The 24,246-nt window shown below is 39.7% G+C and overlaps 1 protein-coding gene across 27 annotated transcripts in view; it reads right to left on the reverse strand.

The window, feature by feature from the left end:
* The window catches only part of TRPM3 (transient receptor potential cation channel subfamily M member 3), a 901,150-nt gene that overhangs the window by 204,473 nt on the left and 672,431 nt on the right, over positions 1-24,246 (reverse strand). For all 27 annotated transcript variants that reach the window (XM_054658878.2, XM_054658880.2, XM_009456711.5 and 24 more), the window contains one exon: positions 8,836-8,959. In XM_054658878.2, the coding sequence (XP_054514853.1) occupies positions 8,836-8,959 (124 nt within the window). The remainder of the gene's footprint in view (positions 1-8,835; positions 8,960-24,246) is intronic.

A 24,246-nucleotide genomic window follows, 5' to 3' on the forward strand; every position in this document is an offset into this window, starting at 1 on the left:
TGTAGCCTAGGGACAAATAGGCTATACCATAGAACCTAGGTGTGTAGTAGGCTATGTTGTCTAGGTTTTTAGAAATACACTCTATGGGCTGGGCGTGGTGGCTCATGCCTGTACTCTCAGCACTTTGGCAGGCCGAGGTGGGTGGATCACCTGAGGTCAGGAGTTCGAGACCAGCCTGACCAAAATGGTGAAACCCCATCTCTACTAAAAGTACAAAAATTAGCTGAGTGTGGTGGCTGGCACTCCCAAAAGCTACTTGGGAGGCTGAGGCAGGAGAATTGCTTGAACTTGGGAGGTGGAGGTTGCAGTGAGCCAACATCACACCACTGCACTCCATCCTGGGCGACAGAGCAAGACTCTGTCTCAAAAAAAAAGAAAAGAAATACACTATGATGTTCATACAACAATGAAATAGCCTAACGAAACATTTCTCAGGATATATCCCCATTGTTAAGTAATGCGTGACTGTACATTAAATTTGAGAATTTCTATTTATCAAAGTACATCAAAAAAAGTGAAAAAACAAGCCCCAAACTGAGAAAAGGTATCTGTAACACAACCAACAAAAGATTAGTATTTAACATATATAAAAAGAATAAGAGGAAGTGGCTGTGGTTTGAAACTTGGAAAGAATATAAAAGATTTAGAACAATGATTGTAGGGAATAGGAGAGCCTATTGACTGGAGATAAATACGAGGATTGGCTGGTGTTATTGAAAGCCTAATCGAATTAGATTGAATGACTCAGCTTTGGGAGTGGTACGAGAAGCATCAGGCACATAGAATAGAGTAATTGACAGGTGAGGGAACCCAGATGGGAGCAGGGAGGGTGGAAAGACATAGTGCAAACTCTCAACAAGGCACAAGGTAAAGAAAACTATTTTGAACATGTTTTTACACAGATTGCTTGAGGCGTTTGATCTCAGGCTCGTGAACAGGGAAGCTTGGCATCCAGGTTCAGGTTCAATATGAATGAAGTGGTGGGAGGGGGAAGGTAGGGCAGTTATCTTTGGAGTGGGGAGTAGATTTTAAAGTCTTAGATTTTGGAGCAGCAAGGCTTTGAGTGGAGGCATGATTCCCAGGTGTGACTGGGAAGAGATGGAAAGATGAACTGATTGGACGCTAGGAGGTCCGGCTGCTGTCAGGGGAGTAGAGTGAATGATAGGACTCACCAGTGTGGAAGCAGAAGGTGGTGAACTAGGAGCAGGGCTGGTGTTGTCATCACCATGACTTGTTTAGGGCCACACAACCATGGGGCTTACAATGCCAAGTCTAAGTGGTCCTCCTACACTCCAGGGTATCAAAAGCAAATGTACTGCCCCAGTCTGGGGCTGGTGGTTTGGCAGTGGCGATAGAGGAAGGCTTCTGCAGGAGCTCAGAGGACAGACAGGAGCTCCAGGAGGCAGCAGCAGAAAAGGAGCTGGCACTGCCCTCTGGAACATAAGGCTCTTGGTTTCTATGCACATAATCAGCCTCACTGTGTGCATGGCCACCTGTGTCCCCTTTTCCTAGTCTTGATATTCTTTATGACCAAACCCCTCTTGAGGAGGAAGATAATAGAGAGACATCTGATCTGTGACATCTGTTCCCCGATGAATATGTTGTAGATAGTCTTTATCTCTTTAATTTCTATTCTTTACCTGAAAACAATGATAGAACTTAGGTTACAGGTTGATTTCTAGAAGGACATATCTTTTTTAAAGGGGACAGGTTTTGAGTAAGCAGAGGAGTGAGTTACTTCAAGATCTATATGAAATGAGCAGAAAGTACAGCAGTATCTGTGTGAAGATGTCGTGAGGGGCTGCCCCACCTAGCTTGAAATTGCAGGCCCAAGGCATATTTTTCATGAGGCCACAGCACACAGAGGCCCATCCATAGTGCAGGCTTTATTATGTAAGTCAGTTAAGTGCTGGGATGAGAAAGATGTCACATCAACTCTAGAACCAAATAGCTTAGCCAAACTTGGCAATGGTTAGACTGGCCTCATAATATTATACCCCACATAGTTTGTAAGGGGAATCAAAAGAAACTTGAAGGATACAAGAGAAAAGAGAAACTCTACGATGATGCAATGCCTCCTTGTGTTGTGTGCTATGCTATGGAGCCTAATGAGTAGAAAACACGGGGTCTGCAGCAAGACAGTCCTAGCTTGGCTCTTCCTGGCTCTGTACATCTCCCCACCTCTCTTAGCCTCAGTTCCTTTCCTTGTCTCTGCAAGAGGAGAAAACAATGCCTACTTTGTGTCTACCTTATTTTCAAGGCATCTGGTACCGTCCATGTACATAAGTAGTCCCTCAAAATTTGAAATTATAGTTATACTGTAATTTTGATTTAAAAATTTCTAACTTATTTTTGCCCGGATGTGGAGATAAATTGTTGCTTGTTAAGAACACACAGGCCAACATTCAAATTTAGGAAATACAGAGAACACCACAAAGATACTCCTCAAGAAGAGCAACCACAAGACACATAATTGTCAGATTCTCCAAGGTTGAAATGAAGGAAAAAAATGTTAAGGGCAGCCAGAGAGAAAGGTCAGGTTACCCACAAAGGGAAGCCCATCAGACTAATAGCAGATCTCTCTGCAGAAACCCTACAAGTCAGAAGAGAATGGGGGCCAATATTCAACATTCTTTTTTTTTTTTTGGAGACGGAGTTTCGCTCTTGTTGCCCAGGCTGGAGTGCAATGGTGTGATCTTGGCTCACGGCAACCTCTGCCTCCCAGGTTCAAGCAATTCTCCTGCCTCAGCCTCCTGAGTAGCTGGGATTACAGGCATGCACCACCACGCCCGGCTAATTTTGAATTTTTAGTAGAAACGGGGTTTCTTCATGTTGAGGCTGGTCTCGAACTCCTGACCTCAGGTGATCCGCCTGCCTCGGAGGCCTCCCAAAGTGCTGGGATTACAGGTGTGAGCCACCGCACCCGGCCATCGACATTCTTAAAGAAAAGAATTTTCAACCCAGAATTTCATATCCAGCCAAACTAAGCTTCACAAGTGAAGAAGAAATAAAATCTTTTACAGACAAGCAAATGCTGAGAGATTTTGTCACCACCAGGCCTGCCTCACCAGAGCTCCTGAAGGAGGCGCTAAATATGGAAAGGAAAAACCAGTACTAGCCGCTGCAAAAACATACCAAATTGTAAAGACCCATTGACACTATGAAGAAACTGCATCAACTAATGGGCAAAATAACCAGCTAGCATCATAATAACAGGATCAAATTCACATATGGCAACATTAACCTTAAATGTAAACAGGCTAAATGCCCCAATTAAAAGACACAAACTTTGAGACCCATCGGTATGCTGTATTCTGGAGACCTATCTCACGTGCAAAGACACACATAGGCTCAAAATAAAGGGATGGAGGAATATTTACCAAGCAAATGGAAAGCAAACAAAATAAAACAAAACAAAAACAAACAAACAAAAAACACAAAAAAGCAGGGTTTATAATCCTAATCTCTGATAAAACAGACTTTAAGCCAACCAAGACCAAAAAAACAAAGAAGGGCATTACATAATGGTAAAGGGATCAATGCAACAAGACAAGCTAACTATCCTAAATATACATGCACCCAATACAGGAGCACCCAGATTCATAAAGCAAGTTCTTAGAGACCTACAAAGAGACTTAGACTCCCACACAATAATAGTGGGAGATTTTAACACCCCCATTGTCAATATTAGACACATCAATGAGATAAAAAAAATAACAAGAATATTCAGGACTTGAACTCACCTCTGGACCAAGCAGACCTAATAGACATCTATAGAACTTTCCACCCCAAATCAACAGAATGTACATTCTTCTCAGCACCACATCACACTTATTCTAAAATTGGCCACATAATTGGAAATAAAACACTCCTCAGGAAACTCAAAAGAACGGAAACCAACAGTCTCTCAGACCACAGTGCAATCAAATTAGAACTCAGGATTAAAGAACTCACTGAAACCATACAACTACATGGAAACTGAACAACCTGCTCCTGAATGACTACTGGGTAAATAATGAAATTAAGGCAGAAATAAACAAGTTCTTTGAAACCAGTAAGAACAAAGACACAACGTACCAGAATCTCTGGGACACAGCTAAAGCAGTGTTTAGAGGTAAATATGTAGCACTAAATGCCCACAGGAGAAAGTGGAAAAGATCTAAAATCGACACCCTAACATCGCAATTAAAAGAACCAGAGAAGTAAGAGCAAACAAATTCAAAAGCTAGCAGAAGACAAGAAATAACTAAGATCAGAGCAGAACTGAAGGAGATAGAGACAGGAAAAACACTTCAAAAAATCAATGAATCCAGGAGGTGGTTTTCTGAAATGATCAACAAAATAGACTGCTAGACAGACTAATAAAGAAGAAAAGAGAGAAGAATCGAATAGACACAATAAAAACGATAAAGGGGATATCACCACTGATCCCACAGAAGTACAAACTACCATCAGAGAATACTATAAACACATCTATGCAAATAAACTAGAAAATATAGAAGAAATGGATAAATTCCTGGACACATACGCCCTCCCAAGACTAAACCAGGAAGAAGTCGAATCCCTGAATAGACCAAAAACAAGTTCTGAAATTGAGGCAGTAATTAATAGCCTCCCAACCAATAAAAGCCCAGGGCCAGATGAATTCACAGCCAAATTCTACCAGAGGTACAAAGAGGAGCTGGTACCATTCCTTCGGAAACTATTCCAAACAATAGAAAAAGAGGGACTCCTCTATAACTTGTTTTATGAAGCCAGCATCATCCTGATACCAAAACCTGGCAGAGACACAACAACAAAAAAGGAAAATTTCAGGCCAATATCCCTGATGAACATCAGTGAGAAAATCCTCAATAAAATACTGGCAAATCAAATCCAACAGCACATCAGAAAGCTTATCCACCACGATAAAGTCAGTTTCATCCCTGGTCTGGTTCAACATATGCATATCAATAAACATAATCCAACACATAAACAGAACCAATGACAAAAACCACATGATTATCTCAATAGATGCAGAAAAGGGCTTTGATAAAATTCAACACCCCTTCATGCTAAAAACTCTCAATAAACTAGGTATTGATAGAATGTATCTCAAAATAATAAGAGCTATTTATGACAAACCCACAGCCAATATTATACTGAATGTGCAAAAGCTGGAAGCATTCCCTTTGAGAACTGGCACAAGACAGGGATGCCCTCTCTCACCACTCCTGTTCAACATAGTATTGGAAGTTCTGGCCAGGGCAATCAGGCAAGAGAAAGAAATAAAGCGTATTCAAATAGGAAGAGAGGAAGTCAAATTGTCTGTGTTTGTACATGACATGGTTGTATATTTAGAAAACCCCATCGTCTCAGCCCAAAATCTCCTTAAGCTGATAAGCAACTTCAGCAAAGTCTCAGGATTCAAAATCAATGTGCAAAAATCACAAGCATCCCTAAATAACAATAACAGACAAACAGAGAGCCAAATCATGAGTGAACTCCCATTCACAATTGCTACAAAGAGAATAAAATACCTAGGAATCCAACTTACAAGGGATGTGAAGGACCTGTTCAAGGAGAACTACAAACCACTACTCAAGGAAATAAGAAAGGACACAAACAAATGGAAAAACATTCCATGCTCATGGATAGGAAGAATCAGTATTGTGAAAATGGTCATACTGCCCAAAGTAATTTATAGATTTAATGCTATCCCCATCAAGCTACCATTGACTTTCTTCACAGAATTGGGAAAAACTACTTTTAATTTCATATGGAACCAAAAAAGAGCCCACATAGCCAAGACAATCCTAAGCAAAAAGAACAAAGCTGGAGGCATTACGCTACCTGGCTTCAAACTATACTGGGAGGCTACAGTAACCATAACAGCATTGTAGTGGTGCCAAAACAGATATATACACCAGTGGAACAGAACAGAGCCCTCAGAAATAATGCCACAAATCTACAACCATCTGATCTTTGACAAACCTGACAAAAACAAGCAATGGGGAAAGGATTCCCTATTTAATAAATGGTGTTGGGAAAACTGGATAGCCATATGCAGAAAACTGAAACTGAACCCCTTCCTTACACCTTATACAAAAATCAATTCAAGATGGATTAAAGACTTAAATGTTAGACCTAAAACCATAAAAACCCTAGAAGAAAACCTAGGCAATACCATTCAGGACATAGGCATGGGCAAGGACTTCATGACTAAAACACCAAAAGCAATGGCAACACAAGCCAAAATTGACAAATGGGATCTAATCAAACTAAAGAGCTTCTGCATAGCAAAAGAAACTATCATCAGAATGAACAGACAACCTACAGAATGAGATAAAATTTTTGCAATCTATCCATCTGACAAAGGGCTAATATCCAGAATCTATACAAAACTTAAACACATTTACAAGAAAAAAACAAACAACCCCGTCAAAAAGTGGGCAAAGGATATGAACAGACAATCCTCAAAAGAAGACATTTATGCAGCTAACAAACATACGGAAAAAAGCTCATCATCACTGGTCATTAGAGAAATGCAAATCAAAACTACAATGAGATACCATCTCACTCCAGTTAGAATGGCAATCATTAAAAAGTCAGGAAACAACAGATGCTGGAGAGGATGTGGAGAAATAGAAACACTTTTACACTGTTGGTGGGAGTATATATTAGTTCAATCATTCTGGAAGACAGTGTGGCATTTCCTCAAGGATCTAGAACCAGAAATACCATTTGAACCAGCAATCCCATTACTGGGTATGTACCCGAAGGATTATAAATCATTCTACTATAAAGACACTTGCACAAGTATTTTTATTGCAGCACTGTTCACGATAGCAAAGACTTGGAACCAACCCAAATGCCCATCAATGATAGACTGGATAAAGAAATTGTGGCACATATACACCATGGAATACTATGTAGCCATAAAAAAGGATGAGTTCATGTCTTTTGCAGGGACATGGATGAAGCTGGAAACCATCATTCTCAGCAAACTAACACAAGAACAGAAAACAAAATACCACATGTTCTCACTCATAAGCTGGAGCTGAACAGTAAGAACACATGGACACAGGGAGGGTAACATCGCACACCAGAGCCTCTCAGGGGGTGGGGGGCTAGGGGAGGGATAGCATTAGGAGAAATATCTAATGTAGATGATGGGTTGATTGGCACAGCACATGTATACCTATTTAACAAACCTGCATGTTCTACACAAGTATCCCAGAACTTAAAGTATAATTTAAAAAAATAATTTTTTAAAAAAAGAACTCATTTCCTGAGCCTGGAGCTAGGAATACCTCACATTTCTTATAACAAATAACTTGCATAAAATGCAGTTAACTTTTTCAGCAGAGACCATGATTAAACAACATGAAATTTAGGCAGAATTCTGCAAAAACAGTCCCATGAAATACCTAGAAAAGTTCATTCAGCCTCATTTGGTTTTATGACTTTCCACTGGTTCCTAGAATTTTGCTCCTAGCTGCCTTTCTAGCAAATTTGCAGGACTGTTGAAATGTATAGTCCTGGTAAGGTTTCTCAGTTAGAATTGGCCTCAGCATTGGAAAAGCATCAGTACTCAGAAGATAATCCCTACTGTGGCATGTAGAAGCCCAGGGCTTCAGTGCCTCCCTGGATAGAGGAAGTATTCGAGCTGCAACACCATAAGCTAACGACATCCGAGATGGGAGGATGTCACATGTGGGTGGTACCTTCGTGCGTAGTAGAGTTCTCCTGGAATGACAGCAGCCATGACTGTGTGCCCCACCCGCTCGCTGGCTTCTATATATGGGGCAGCCAGACTGTGTACCTAGGTATTGTCCTATTAGCTGCTGAAAGGTTTCTCACAAAGGCTGTGTGGATGCTTTTTGGAGATGGGTCTTGCCCACTCTAATCAATTCCTTTTTTTTTTTTTTTCTAAACATTTTGCTATCTCTCTCAGCAGTTGGGTTTAACTGACCTTTGAGAATAGTCTCTCTGGCTGAGGCCTGGGGGCATCTACCCAGAGTGGGTGATCCACTGCATTGGCTTCAGTGAGACACTTTCTGAATAAAAATACTCCATACAGAGGTTAAACATCACTGGTTTTGAGTCTTAGCTCCTCATTTACTAATCAAATGAGCCGGGTTTCCTCATCTGTAAGATGAGGGTAATAATTGTACCTCTCTCATCAGGACAGTTGCAAAGGTCATATGAGTTTATATGCATAAAGATCTTGCTCCCTGCCTGGCAGATAGCAAGTTCTTGTTAAATGTTTGAGTAAGCAGAGAACAAAATCACATGATTTTGTTCACCCTAACAGGGTCTTTGATCATACCACATTTCTAAGACATTTTGCTCTGATTTTAGAAACACATTTTGCTCTGATTTTAGATTCCTCCAGGATTTCTTGAGTATGTTTCTCCGTTTTCTACCTGTACAGATTAGTGTAACAGCCTGGACCCTTTGTCATTAAAGCTATTTGACACAAAGCACCTCAGTGGTTCATGACTTACAAGCAAAATGAAATCCAAAACCTAAGAAGATCAAGCTGAAGCGTTCTCCAGGAGGGGACCAATTTTATCACTTCAACTCATTTTGTTGAGGCAGTCAGAGCATTTGTATGAGCTCCAAAAGGAAATGATGCTAAAACTCTGCTGCACACACCTTATTAACTCGAAGGCAGTAAAAGCAGTGTCTTAGTTACTTAGGAGAGGAAGCTACTGGAGCCAATGGAGCCTGAGGAGAGCTGTAAGCTCGGCCAGAAAGAGAGAATGTTGCATGATTTGAGAAAATGTTGTGTGATTCAAGAAAATGACTGAAAATGTGGAGACAGCTGGCCACCCATGCGGAATTACCTACCAATTCCTTCTTCTTCATGCACTCCATGAGGATGATGAACAGATGCTGAGCTTGGGTTCGAGTGTATGTGAAAGTCTTCTGTATAGTCACCAACAGCTGGTCCCTCAGAGATTCATTTATCAGTCTGCAAATAAAAACAATGTCAAAAGCAGGTCAACCAACTCCTATTCAGCAAGTATTTCTGAGAAATACAGAGCTCAAGAGGAAATAATGAGGGTTTACTTTAGATAGGAGCTATTTCTGTATTTTTCTCACAAAAGGTATCCCGCCTGTGATAATTTAAAAAGGCATTTAAAAATAAATCAATTTTACTCTCTCAGAAACCAACAAAGTCGAAAGATTGATTTACATATTTTAATTTTATTTTTCTGTTTTTCATATGGCATGTGTCAAATGCCCTTTTCCTCAAGTTTGCTTATCAAAAGTTACCTTCAATTAATCATCTGCATCTTCTTGTTAAGAATTTGCTATAATACTGTTCTTAACAGTACTATATAAATCTCCTAACAGTACTGCAGGAGATTTAAATTGCAGCGTCATGTCTAATTGTGGAAATAAAGACAGTATTTCATTAATAAGTTTTTGAACATCCATAAGCAGAAATAGGAATTATGTTTTCCCAAAAATCATTTCATGTAGGCGGCAGCCTGTCTGGCCTATGATTTAGGTATTCATTATCTATGTCAAGCTTTTGTTCTGTTACAGTGAACAGTAAGACAGTATAGTATTAGCTACCTGATTAAAAGATGCTTTTATGCTATAGAAGAATAAATGAAAACAGGAAAGAGGCATCATATCTAATCAATGCTCAATTATGTCTTGAATATGAATCAATCACAACTAATTTTTAACTTCTTTCTCATTACTCTGGTGAGAACAGGGCTTTCTCTACGAGCCATTAAATGGCAGGGACGGAAAACTCACTTTATTAATAACAGATACTATTTAAATTCAGGAAGACAAAACTGCTCTCAAGGACCAGTGGCAAAATTACCATAATTTACCTAGTATTTTACAGATTACAAATTGCTTTCATAATTAAAGTATCAGCAACTCCTAAATAAAATAGTAAAATAAATTATCTCAGTTGCTGATTACAGGAACTCTATAGACAAGGGATTTGTTCTATTTCACAGGCAGGACATTTTAGCCAGAAAGAGCCCGATGTTTAAGTTCACGCAACAAATAAGTGACAGAGTTATCAGAATCAGAACCTAGTTCTTCTGAATATTTGTCCAGGGCTCTTTCCACCACACCATGTTGCCTCTGTTTACACCAAGTGGATCACACCACTGCCTCTCTTCATCACTGTGGCTATTTGAGCAGGCAGTTGTGGAGTTTCCTTCAACATGAAAGCAAGAAAAACTTTATTGCTTAAAAGAAGGCAAGATGGGGAGCCAGAAGATGTCTTCTTATCAGTGACCTGCTGTGATCCAGTTTATGTGAGGTTCATCTGAACTCACTAGGTTGGATATTATGATGGCCCTGCTTTGAGGAGGGTGGCATTCCTCATGACAGAACTATACCAACGATCCTGGAAGGTCACTCAGCTGGATGAAGGACTGGGTCACCCCTTCCCCCACTCCTACAAAGTGTATATTCTATATCAAGAATATACACATTTAGGCTGGGCACTGTGGCTCCCACCTGTAATCCTAGGACTTTGGGAGGCTGAGGCAGGTGGATCACTCTAGCCCAGGAGTTCGAGGTCAGCCTTGGCAATACAGTGAGACTTTGTCTCTACAAAAAATTAAAAAAGTTAGTTGGGCATGGTGGTGCATGCCTGTAGTCCCAGCTACTTGAGATGCTGAGGTGGGAGGACCACTTGAGCCAGGGAGGCAGTGAGCCAAGATCACACCACCGCACTCCAGCCTGGGTGACAGGGCCAGAACCTGTCTAAAAAAAATTTATATTTAGAAAAAGAGGATGGTTGAACAAAATAATGCCAAATCCTCTCTTATCTTAATTATTCTGAATGATTCTGTGGTCTTAGCTGTGGACCAGATTGAAATCATTTATTCATTCATTCATTTGTTTAGTCATTCAACAAATGCATAGTGAATGTCTACTTAGTGCCACACACTAGGATGTGCCAGGAACAGAGGAGCTATATATGCACTCCCAGCCTTCAATGAGCTTATGCGCCAGTGGAGTAGAAAGATGTGAATCAGCAATTCAACCATGATTGTCAGTGGAAAAGAAGTAAAGAAGCTTGTGGCAAATGAATCTAATCTAATCTAAGGGGTTCAGGGAAGACTCTTCTGAGGAAGTGCTGTTTTATCTGAGACATGAATGAATGAGCATTGGCATAGTTGGGGTTGGTAGGGTTGGGTAAGAGAATTAACAGCAGACGAAATGGCATGAACGGGCCTAGTTTGGAAAAAATAAAAGGTCAGTATGGCTGGAGCTGAGAAAGCAAATTAAAGAGTGGAACAAAATAGGGCTGCAGAGGGAGTGAGCAGGAACAAGATCAATGGGGACTTCGAAGGTGATGTTATAGAGATTTTAAGTTTTATCCCCCAGACAATGAAAAGCCATTGAAAGATTTAAGCAGAAGGATGGCATGATCACATTTGTGTTGCCAATTAATTTTCTTGAAAAGTAAAGACATGCACACTCAGACCTAGGCATGTGTCTACCTGACAGGTAACCCAAGTGGATGAGTCTATAGAGCTCTTCAGTATCAAGCGTCCATTGATGTTGTACATGATTAACAACAGAAAGGATTCTCCTGATTAGCCACTTGATAGATGTAATCATTCATCTGCAGGTGTTTAATTTTGATAACAACTCAAAATTTGTTTTCTACTACCAACCATCTGTAATGAAATCCCAGCTCCCCAAGGTCATTATCTGCATGAGGGATCTGTCTGACACTTGTATCCAATCTGTCACTTTCTAAAAATTGAGGAATGATGTGCAATTTAGCTGATTATGGGTTTCAGTGGTTAGGAAGCTGAAAGGCAGTAAGAATCTTATCCTTTGAGCCCAATTTCCCAATTGTTGAAGTTGTGGCTTTGGCTAGATCATTTAGTGACAAGAACCATAGAATTCTAGAAGTGGAAGGATTCTCTAAGGTGTTTTCCAAAGTGTGGGATACCTATTACAGGTGGAACAAAGGTGATTTGATCCATTCAAAGCATAAAGTTAAAGAAATTAAATATTAAATAACCGCCCTTTCTGATTCAGTTCTTTTTCCATCCTTCTGATTGCAACAAGAAGAAAATCTGATTTTTAGTGCTTTCCTGCCTTTAACAGCTCCCCAACACTTGTAGATCTCCCCTTTTAACGAAGAAAAGATATTAGGTCTCAGGCCTTTGGCAAAGAGTTTAATAACATTGTTTTAAATAAGATCCCACCAAACATTTGATGTGTCTGTAGCACGTCATGGTTTAACATACACAATGGACTTCAGAGATAATCTCATAACAATCCATGAGGCAAGTGGGATTAATTTCATTTTGCAGAAGAGAAAACTATGCCCTAAGGAGGTTAAATGATTTGTGCTAAGTCATACTGCTTGATTATCTCACTGTTTGAGTTGAGCCTATTGACTTCAGCCTTGCCCCATGGTGTTGCTCTTCCTGATTATATTCTAAGTCTTTCATAGTTTCCTAATCATCTGTATCAGGGATGATAAGGGGGAACACTAAATGAAGATAATCACAAAGTGCATTAAGTAGTTTGAAGGGTATATTTGCGGGCCGGGCTTGGTGGCTCACGCCTGTAATCCCAGCACTTTGGAAGCCAGAGGCGGGTGGCTCACTTGAGGTCAGGAGTTCAAGGCCAGCCTGGCCAACATATTGAAACCCCACCTCTACTGAAAATTCAAAAATTAGCCAGGTATGGTGGCACGTGCCTGTAATCCCAGCTACTCGGAGGCTGAGGTGTGGGGATTGCTTGAGCCTAGGAGGCAGAAGTTGCAGTGAACTGAGATCACGCATCACTGCACTCCAGCCTGGGCAGCAAAGCAAGACCCCATCTCAAAAAACAAAAACAAAAAACAAAAAACAAGTATATTTACTTCTAATTTTTCATAAGTATTTGCTCTGCTGAACTAGATTTCTTCTGTTTGGGTACAAAGGCTTACTCTATCTTCTCTGAAGATCCTTTATTATTTTGTAACCATATTCCTTAGGATATATGGAAGCCTGCTTTCTTAAAATTGTTATTTTCTAGTTCTTCCCATCTTTTTCTGTGCAACATTGGAGTGATTTAAAATTTTTTACTGTAATACTTAATCATCATAAAAATTAGAGATGAGCCTATTTTAGATTTCTTTTTATGGCACTAGAATATTGATTGAAAATTTCTTGACATCAAAATATGGTCGTAGTATTATGTGAAATTTTTATTTTAGAATTGAGCCTTGACAAAGTCATCTTATTTATGGAAACTGTTAATCTGTGGCTTTGTATCTACCCATGTTATTTTTGGTACATCTCAAATTAGAGGGTTTTGTGATAGGAGGTGTAGTCATTGAAGTGAGGCAGATCTCTATACTATGGCATTTGTGTCTCCATTTAAATGCTGTGCTTATGATCTGGAGCTTTGTAGATGAGTCACAGAGTAATTTAAAATAGGCCAATGTTCAGCCAGTGCTCAGGGTAACCAACAAAACGCCCCAGAGTTTGCTATTAGTATTCTGTTCAAATGCTCTCAATATAACCCACACATACAAATATATTTCTCAGAATGAATTTAATTACCTGCAAATTACCTGCAATATTAGAGTTTTGTTCCTAGATTTAAAAACTAGGAAATGCATTTAGAATTCAATGGGAATCTAAGAGCTAACCTTAGGTTAATGACTTTCGAGGAAGAGCCCTTCCTGTGACCTCCATAGATATTTTCTATTAGTTTATTCAGACACAGTATGAGAAAATTTTAGCTATATAAAAAAACTTGTTAATAACACCACAATTTGGCACTAAAAGACACAATCACCCACAGAATATCTAATTCTCTAAAGAAAAATGAAATTTTATCATTTGCTAGAAGCCAAAGCAAATTACTAAATGTTATATTAAGAGCACATAAAGTTGCATGTCTTGCCTGAGGTCAGAGAGAATGGCATATTTTTCTCCTGCTTTTTTTGTAAAAGTTGCCACTTCCTCCCCAAATGTCATGACTCTGGTAACATGACAAGTAACACCATGATTCTTCCCAGAGAGGCAGGAAGCATTGTTAACAACAGCATTATGGCCACCAGGGCCAGGCTGTCTGGATTTAAGCTGTTACCTGTTGGCTGTGTGATCTTTTGTAAGTTAGTGTCGATGTTCTATTTTTCATATACGTAAAATGGGAAGTATAATAGTACTTATCTCATAGTCTTGTGAATATTAAATGAGTTAAGCTTTGTAAAAGGCTTAGAAAAGTGCCTGACACATAGCAAGTCCTGCACAAGCATATGCATTATTCAAACAGAGAGTCCTACGATGCTTTTTAGGAAAGAGTCACTGACGTATTCCTTCTCACGAAGTAGCACAACTAGCGGGCCAGGGCCTCTATGTACAATGCAGAGTTCTCTCCTGGCGTTAACAGTGCTCTGCACATCTGGTGAGTCCAGTGGTGTAAGGCTGGAGAAATAACTTCCCCACTTTAGAGAGGTCAGAGACCACGAGTTCTTTCCTATGTTTGGGAAATGGAGATACTTAGCACATTTAGGAGGCTTAATTATAGTAGAGTCTTGCAAACACTCCATGCAGACATCTGCTTGCTCATTCATTCATTCATTCACTCAACAAACAATATTCATGCCTTCTGTGTGCCAGGCACTAAGTTAGATATAGAGATATAAATAATATTCAGTTCTAGCCTCAAGGAACTGAAAAAGTTGTATGCCATGTATTCTGTAATTGATGGGTATTACCCTCCAAAATTTATTTATGTAAAACAGCACTTATTTGTTGTGTTGATAATTTTGTGGGTCAAGAATTTAGGCAGGCACAATGGGGATGGCTCATTTTTCTCCAGCATACCTAGGGCCTCAACTGGAATAGCTGGAATGGCTGATGAAGACTACAATAGCTCAACTGTGGCCATATGTCTGGGGCCTCAATTCTGTTCCATGTGGCATCTGTTGAGGCTAGAATATCCAAGATGGCTTTCTTACTTCCAAGTCTGGTACCTGGCCTGGTCTGGCTAAAAGAGCTGAGGGTTGGCTTGCATTGCTCTTTCCCTGCTGGTTGCAGGGTAGATGGACTTCTTACACGGAAGCTGGCTTCTCTTAAAATGAGGGTTCCTAGAGAGAGCATTCAAAGAGACTCAGGCAGAAACTACAAGGCTTGTTGGGACTTAGCCTCAGAAGTCCTAGAATGTCACTTTCTTGTACTTGATTATTGTAACAAGTCACTAAAAGTAGCCCAGAATCAAGAAGATGGAAGGAATAGACTTCACCTCTTGATGACAGCATAAATATACACTGAAGGAATATATTAATGGTGATCATCTTGGAGACAAGCAATGATATCAAGTGATTCTGTTCAGATGAGGCATAAACTGATCTTTTCCATATTTTGGTGATAAACAGCCTCAATTGCCTTACTTTGAATTTTCTCTTCTAACAGATCATTATAATGAGAACCACCATTTCCTTTAAAGTAATACTCCAACTATTCATAAATATTTCTAAAATATTATTACTGATTTGTGCATAGAACCTACAAATAGTTTCTCCTTTTGATCCAGCTGCCTATTTACATTTATTTGGCATTTAGTGTGTACCAGGTATTTCTTTTAGGCCTTGGTGCCTAGCCAGAGACTTTTTTTTCCATGGATACTATCATCACATTTTGTGCAGCAGTTAAATGCTGCATATAAGGGACATCTTCAGTAATATGTGTGTATGCTTGGGTCAGCCCTTAAGGCCCAGTTTAAGTCACCACCAAAGACAGTTTTTTTTTTTTCTTGATGTCTTAATTCCACTTTGGGGTCTGTTTGGAGAGATAAAGCAACAGCAGCACCTGTTGATGTTGTCAATTTCTGCTAGAATCTATCTTTTCTTTTTTTTTTAAACTCAAAGAATGTTTGGAAATGATTGGGCCAGGTGTGGTGGCTCACATCGATAATCCCAGTGCTTTGGGAGCCTGAGGCAGCAGGATTGCTTGAGGCCAGGAGTTCAAGAAGTTAATTGGCCACCCAACTCAAAAACATATATTTGATTCTGTTTCTGGATACTACTTTATTCCCCCTTTGAATTGCTTTATTTACTAGTGAGGGACCTGAGACAGGTTATTTGATCTCTTTAAGGCTTCATCTTCTCATCTGTTAAATAAGGGTAGTGTACGTCTTTTTAGGTCCATGTATTTCGGAAAAAGAGATCATGCATGGAAAGCACAAAATTTGACTTCCTAAAATATTTTTCCAGTTTTCCTCATTCTCTATCTACTTTGGTTTTCGTCCTCATCATATCTTATTCAGATGGTACCAACAGACTGCTAATTGGTTTCTTCTCTATCCTCCTCCAGTCCATTTCCCAGTGTTAATTAAATGGTTCTACAAAGCAGACATGATTCTATTGCATCCTTCTTAAACCCCTGCAATAGCTTTCCATCACGAGCAAGATAACATCTCTACTTGCATACAGAATTTAAGATTTGTCTATGGTCTTGCTCCACAGCTAGGCTCATCTCCTGCCACTCTGTCACACATATCCCATAAACACTGAATCTCCCAAGCCCACCAGACTCTTGCATGCCTCTATATCTTCAGCTTGCTATATCTGCTACTTGGACTATTCTGTAGTCCTGACCTCATCACTCAAAACTCATCATTTAAAACTCAGCTCAAACTTCACCTCCTTTTTCTTTTTTCATCTTTTATTTTAGAATCAGGGGGTACACATGGAGTTTTGTTACAAGGGTATATTGCACGTTTCTGAGCTTTGGAGTATGGATGATCAAGATTCAGCTGTAAGACTATTAAGCTTTAGTGAAGACACGCTAAAAAATTCACTTGATTTAATCATCCCACAATGTAAACATATATCAAGACATCGCAGTGTATCCCATGTTATTTGTCAATTAAAAATAAAATTTAAGAAAATTTAAAAAAAATCACCCTCATCTCCTATGTGAAAGTCTCTGATTACTGCTCCCTTGGTGCTCTCAAACCACTTGATATATATTTCTATGATTATTTTATTGCATGGAAGTTATTTGTTTGTCTTACTCTAGTAGATGATGAACTTTTTGAAGCAGTGATTGTTTCTTTATTCCGCATGTGCCTTAAGTTCTAGAAGAGTGCTTGGTTCAATGTTAGCTATAGAAGAATCTTTGTGGATTGAGACTGAGTAGCTGCCTGCTTTAGGTGGGTGACCAGGCGGTCTTCCCCATGCCTCTTTGTCCTCATGGTGGGATGTACTTCAAGCCTATTTGGGAGACTGGGACATATGGCATAAAGTTTTACAATCCAGCAATTTGGTTTTCTTGATCCTTTTCCTTTTAATCAGATTATCTCTAAGAAATATTATTGGTCTCTATCTTTATCTTTCTGTTGTTGTTTAAACTCAAAGGGTGTTTAGAAATGATTGGGCCAGTGGTGACTCACACGTATAATCCCAGCACTTTGGGAGGCTGAGGTGGCAGGACTGCTTGAGGCCAGGAATTCAAGAATTGAACTGGCTGGCAACTCAAAAACATATATTTGGTTCTATTTCTGGATACTACCTCATCCCTCCTTTGAATTGCTTTGTAGCTCTTGTCAGGAACAGACAGATTCTTATTCATTTGCATCTCCCCCATAATGCTTAGGGCAACATCTTGCCCATAGAAGTTCTCAATAGCTGTTTGGGGATGTTAAGAGTTTCAATGATATCAAGGTAATTTCCCTCACTTAGATGTTGGTGGTTTTGACAACACAAAGTAATTATATCACATAAAAATCAACACAACATACATCTATATTTTTTCAACTAGTTCCACGTCATACATTGAAGTGGTGAGGCCAGTTTCACAATCTGCTATAGGAGATGGAATGACATAATTAAGATGCTATGGTATGGTGCCTTTGGCTGTAATACAGCTCCTTTATTTACCAGTGAGGGACCTGAGACAGGTTATTTGATCTCTTTAAGCCAACATCTCCTCATCTGTTAAATAAGGGTAGTATATGCCTTTTTAGGTTGATGTATTTGGGAAAAAAAGAGATCATGTATGGAAAGCACCTGGCACTGTTCCTGGCACATAGGTGTTAAATAATTGGCAGTTGTTATTATTAAGAACATTAGGGGCTTTTGCACCTACAGGAAATCCCAATGATGCCTAGCTCAGAGCTGAAGCAAGGTAACCGGCATGCATATTAGCTGGAGGAGTCCATCCCTATGGGGGAGATAGATTTCAGTAATTCTGTGAAATTCGGATGAAGTAGGTCTGTGAATAGGATGGGAAAGGCCACATTTCAAAGCCACTTAGCTGGGGTATCAGTGCGGACAGCTCATTAGCTCTTGGATCATATTCATCAAAAGTCATGCAAACTAGGGTTGCTAAGATGCCTTGAAACCATTACTCTCAGATAATTTTATGCCATCCTGAACTCAAACGGGTGTTAGGATAAGAATTCATACCTGGCTGCAACCTCCTACTTTAATATTTTTGAAGTCTGTATGTTCTAGAGAAGGCACAAATCAGCAAATTCTACTGAGAGATTTGATATTTAGGATAAAAGAATGATACGGTTTTAGAACAACCATTCTATGGATGAAGGATCCGAGGTCTGTGAAGGTGAACTGATTTGCTTAAGATGATATAGCTGGTAAGCATTAGAGCTGGATTTAGAAGCCAAGAGGATCAGGCTTCTCTTGTTATTTTTTCTTCATTCTCTTCATTCTTTTCCTTCTTTCTTTCCTTCCTTCTTTCCTTCCCTTTTCCTTCTCTCCTTCCCTTTTCCTTCTCTCCTTCCCTTCCCTCTTCTTTCCTTGTTCTCACCTTAGACTCCTGAGCCAGCTATGGTAAAACAGAAGGCTCTGATACATATCAAAAAGGAAACTGAAGGTGGGTGGTGTGGTGGGGGTGAAAGTGGTAAGAAAGGTATTTAGTCCCTTCTATAAGACACGCTTTGTGCTGTGCATTTTACACATGGCATTTCATCAGACAGATTAAGAAAATACTCACCAGGCTGTAAATCCTTGGATACCTGAACTGTGCATATACTCTCTTCTCCCCTCCCCTCAGTGCTAATCAAGGTGCAGAAGACAGAGGCTTTTCTGCCACCCCTTATCTTGATCTCCCTTACTCTGCTTTCTTACCCCATAGCATATATCTTCTAAAATATTATATAATGTGTTTATGGATTGTGTTTATTACTTTTGTCTATCTAACCCTGCTAAAACAAAGGCTCCACAAAGGCAGGGATTTTTGTCTATTTGGTTTACTAGTGTATTTTTGCCAGTGCCTAGAATAGTGCCTGGAACATAGTAGGTGTTCAAAAAATATCTATTGAATGACTAAATACATAATGCTGACTGGAGGAAAGAATATAATTAAAAATAGGGAAAATGTCCAATAATATTTGAGATCTATCAGACATTCAAGGCTTCTCAGTTTGGTGGAAACCAACTGCAGAAATGCTAGAGCTCTGTTATCCAATATGGTAGCTGTTACTCACATGTGGCTATTTAATTATAATACAATGAAATGAAATTTAAAATTCATTTCCTTTGTCACACTAGCCACAGGTCAAGCACTCAGGGAGTCTCTGGTTGGATACCACAGATATGGAAGATCTCTGTCATCACAGAGAGTATTTTTTTTTTGAAGCAGGACCTTGCTCTGTTGCCCAGGCTGGAGTACAGTGGTGCAATCACAGCTCATTGCAGCATCAGCCTCCTGGGCTCAAGTGATCCTCGCACCTCAGCCTCCCAAGTAGCTGGGACTTGGCCTCCTGAGATGCCACCACACCTGGCTAATTTTTCATATTTTTTGTAGAGACAGGGTTTCGCCATGTTTCCCAGGCTGGTCTCGAACTCCTGAGCTCAAGGGATCCACCTGCCTCGACATCCCGATGTGCTGGGATTACAAGCATGAGCCACCACACCCAGCCATATCATCAGAGAATTCTGTTGGGCAGTGCTGCTCTGGAGACAGGCAGGGCTGCCAAACTCTCCATCTTAGGCAGGGACAAGTGGGACATTTAGATGAAAAATCCTGAACAATGTTGGCTGTGTCTCTGTCATGTCTCTTCTTTCCTTTGCCTTTGGTTATGAATGTGCACAACAGTAGAAGTGAAGTGCTGCCAAAGGATACAGGGATTGCCACATGTCAGGTGGATTCTCTGCTGCCAACATTGGAAGGAAATCGCACTCTCTGAGTTCATTCCAAGTGCAATCCCATCAGCGAATATTGCCATAGCCCAGGCAAGAGGAAAAGTCGAATTTTTTTTTATTGTTTTAGGACCCATACAAAAGACAGAATCAGAGCTGGACTGAATTTTTGGGGTCTCCAGGCAGACTACAACACTGGCCTCCTGCAATTGACTGGTCTTACACATTGGTGCAACACTTACTCACAGGAGAAGTTACCCAGCATATGAGAGAAGGGAGAGAAGATGGAATCTGGGTGCCACTTCCTCTGCTGTCTGGAAAGCTCAGCTCTGGGGCAAGCAAAATAAACCTCCTGCAGTTACTGGGTCCCACTTTCTTAGAGGACAACATGGTATAGCTGCTAAGGGCCTAAGCTCCAGCTCCAGTCAGTCTGGGCTGACCACTCTCTAGCTTTGAGATATTTAGCAAATTACCAAACCTTTCTGTCCTCAATTTCCTCATTTATAAAATAGGGATAATAATTATAGCCACCTCATGAAGTTTATGAAATAAAGTGCCTAGATCAGGCTGATGCATGTAGAAGCTCTAAAAAATATTAATTTCAAATTTTTGAGCATGCTGCTGGGGAGAGGGTCAGAGATGTGGGAAAAGGGGAGGGATAAGTTTAAATTCTCTTTCAAAGTAATTTATCAAAATATTCCTTTTATTCTCTATGAAACACTGGGACAAATATAAGTGTCTCTATTTTTGTTACATGTTTATGATAGATTTCTAGTTTTTCAAAAAAATTTCTCATGCATTTTTCATAGGCAATTGCTCAATTAGCTTGTCTCTCAGTCCAGATCCAAGCAGTATCCTACACTAAAGCATTTCTTGTTCTTCATCTCCTGTGTATTATGTCTGTGTGGAAAGGCTCATATGATAGATAACTTAAACACTGTTGTGCCTTGCAGAGTCGACGAAAAAATGGACCATTTCCTTTGTTCTATCTTCCAGACAGCTGGATGTCTTAATTTTCCTGTTGGTTTCATGATTCAATGCACTACGTGATGATTGCCTGGTAGTCTTATAGCTACAGGGGTATCTATAAGATTTTGGCTTTATTTCAGTTCATGAAATAACAAATAAATTCATGGCATGTTGACTCCAAATTCCTATCTTTGCCTCAGCAGACATTGTTAATCTATCACAGTACGCTTTCTTCTGCACTGAGATGCAATCTTAGAATCATATTAATACATCATTCCAGGAAGCCTCTACCAATTTACTGGAGTTGACACTCAGATTTAAACTACAGTTTACCCTTGAACAACAGGGGTTTGAACTGTGTGGGTTCACTTACACTCTAAGTTTTTTTCTTCCTCTGCCACCCCTGAGATAGCAAGACCAACCCCTCCTCTTCTTCCTCCTCCTCTTCAGCCTATTCAATATGAAAACGACAATGATGAAGACCTTTATGATGATCTCTTCCACTTAACAAATAGTAAATATATTTTCTCTTCCTTATGGTTTTCTCAATATTTTCTTTTCTCTAGCTTACTTTATTGTAAAAATATATTATACATGTAACATACAAAATATATGTTGATATGTTACTAGTAAGGCTTTTGGCCAATGATGAACTATTAGTAGTTACGTTTTTGGGAAGTCAAAAGTTATACATGGATTTTTGACCACATGGGGGGTTGGCAACTCTAACCTCATGTCATTCAAGGGTCAACTGTATTTGTCATCAATGCATTAGAGATAATAAAATCTCAAATTTACTATCAAATGGCAAAAACCAAGGAGATGATAGGCTTAAACAACTCCAAATTTTAAGTTTGTCTCCAAGACACTGAATCATGGTTCTATGGATTGAGAGGAATGGATTATTTACTGCTTACTCAAGACTTTTAGAGGTTTATGCTCATGAATGGACACTTGCTTTGCATGGAATATCCCAAGAAAACATAATAAATATGTACATCGACTCTAAGAGAGTTGTCCAACAATTAGGATAGTGCAAAAAGATGTTATTGAAACTGAATGGAGACTTTTCTAGAAAACAGTAGTGCAGACTTAAGTTAATCTTGAAATCCTACTTTAATGCATTTTTAGTGTTTCTCTGACTGAAGAAGCTTTTATAGCATGTGTTCACCACTCTATATAGTTTTCATAAATCCTGTGGTCCGTGACCAACATCTGAGAATTGCATGAGGAATCTGGGGAAAATCCATTAAAAACATCCCAAACATTATTTATTATTAATAATACCACTAGGTAAGGCATTAATCCACTATATCCCTAGCAGCTGTAGATCCTAATGTCAGCCAGGTTGATTCAGAATATATTTCCTCTAAAGGAAAGGAATGAAACACCAGTACGTTTTATTATTTGCACCTCACTCAGATAAATTTGTGGGTTTTAAAGCCCTTACTACATCTTTTTGTGAGAGAGGCTAGTTTGTGAAACTTCAGAGAAAAATTTACTAGAAATTAAATGGGTAAAGAAATGCATTTGTGCATCTCATGGTAAGGCAGAGAAGCCTTGTGACAGAAGGAAGTGCTTGGAGAACAGTGGGGAGGACAGCTCCATTGGGTTGTAGGGTGAATGGAAGGTTTGTTGAGTGAGAGCTGGCTCTAGAGAAAAGCTGGGGCCAGGATACAGTGGATCTTGAGTCCAAGCAAAGGAATGTGATCTTGACCTATAGGTCAGGGGTCTTCAATGGAGTTTCACAAAGAAGCCCCCGGAATTTTGAGGAGGAGCTACACAGCTGCCTCAGAGCTGCCTTTGTAGGTGAGAGCCAGGCAGAAAGGAGGCTCTAGGAAAATAGTTCTGAAAGTATCGTCTCTGGACCAAAAGCATAGCATTGCCTAAGTATTCCTTTGAAATGCAAATTACCTGACCTCAACCAGATTTATTGAATTAGAAAATCTGGGGGTGGAGCCAGCAATTGTGAGATTTTTTTTTTGTAGTTTTTTCCTCTTATTTTAAAAAATGTATATCTAATTGACAAAAATTGTATGTATTTATGGTATTAATGGTATGTTTTGATATGTGTATACACTGTGGAATGGCTAGATCAAGCTAATTAACATATGCATTAACTCACATACTTTCATTTTATTATGGTGAGAAAACTTGAAATCTACTCTCAGCAATTTTCAAGTATACAATATATTGTTATTGACTATAGTCCCCATGATGTACGATACATCTCCTGAACTCGTTCCTCCTGTATAGCCATTTGTTTTCACAAGCCCTCTGGGTGATTCTGATGCAGAATAAAATTTGAGAATCATGGTCTAGGCCTCCTATCCCATCTTTGACAGAGTAAACCTGCACCTTGTCTGTATTACATATTGCACCTCTACCTGAGATTTCACTTGAGGAAGAATTCAAGGACTTTAAAAAAGTAAAAATCAATCAAGGCAAGTGGGAGGTTAGGACTCTTTAAAGGCTGTTCATTCCAACTGTAAAGTCGAAGGAAGCTGGGGTAGGACACTGCAGATGCTGAGCTTCCAATGCTGGCCCCTGGAACCCTGCCTCTCAGCTGAGAGGACCGTCATTTGCCATCAACTAGCACCATTTCACTTCTAAATACCTTTGCTTTCCTCTTCCTTTTTTCTTTCTCTTTTTAGATTGGTTATATATTTTGAGCTAGTCAAAAAATGATTTGCAAAAGAAACAAGGAAATAAGTAAACTGAATGCCCTTAAAAACTCCATGTAAATAAAAATACTAAGCAATAAATCTGTCAGTCCTGTCAAAATGAGTATTTTTATGGCACAGCTTGCTTTTCAGGGAAGAATGTTCAAGTCTGATAGACGTTTGGAACCAAGTACAGCTGTGGGAAAGAGAGAAATGTGGTGATTGATGGTAAATATGTTTTTCAAGTCAACTGGGTTTCAAAGACAAAATTTGGCAGAGGGTACAGAGGGCTTGTGGTAACAACGCAGTGACTTGTGAGGAGAATGCAGGTGAGGCCCAGAAACCAAGGAAGGTATTTTTGAAAACATCAGAGAAGTGTGGGCCATAGGCCACTCTCAATGGAATCACCTGGGGTTTGGGTTTCATATACAGTTTCTTGGGCCCCACCCCACGTGCATCAAAGTCAGGATATTTAGGGGGAGCTGGATCTCCCAAAGCTCTCTAGGTGATTCTCAGACA

This window comes from Pan troglodytes, chromosome 11 (genome assembly GCF_028858775.2).
Source record: "Pan troglodytes isolate AG18354 chromosome 11, NHGRI_mPanTro3-v2.0_pri, whole genome shotgun sequence".
NCBI classification, from domain to species: domain Eukaryota; kingdom Metazoa; phylum Chordata; class Mammalia; order Primates; family Hominidae; genus Pan; species Pan troglodytes.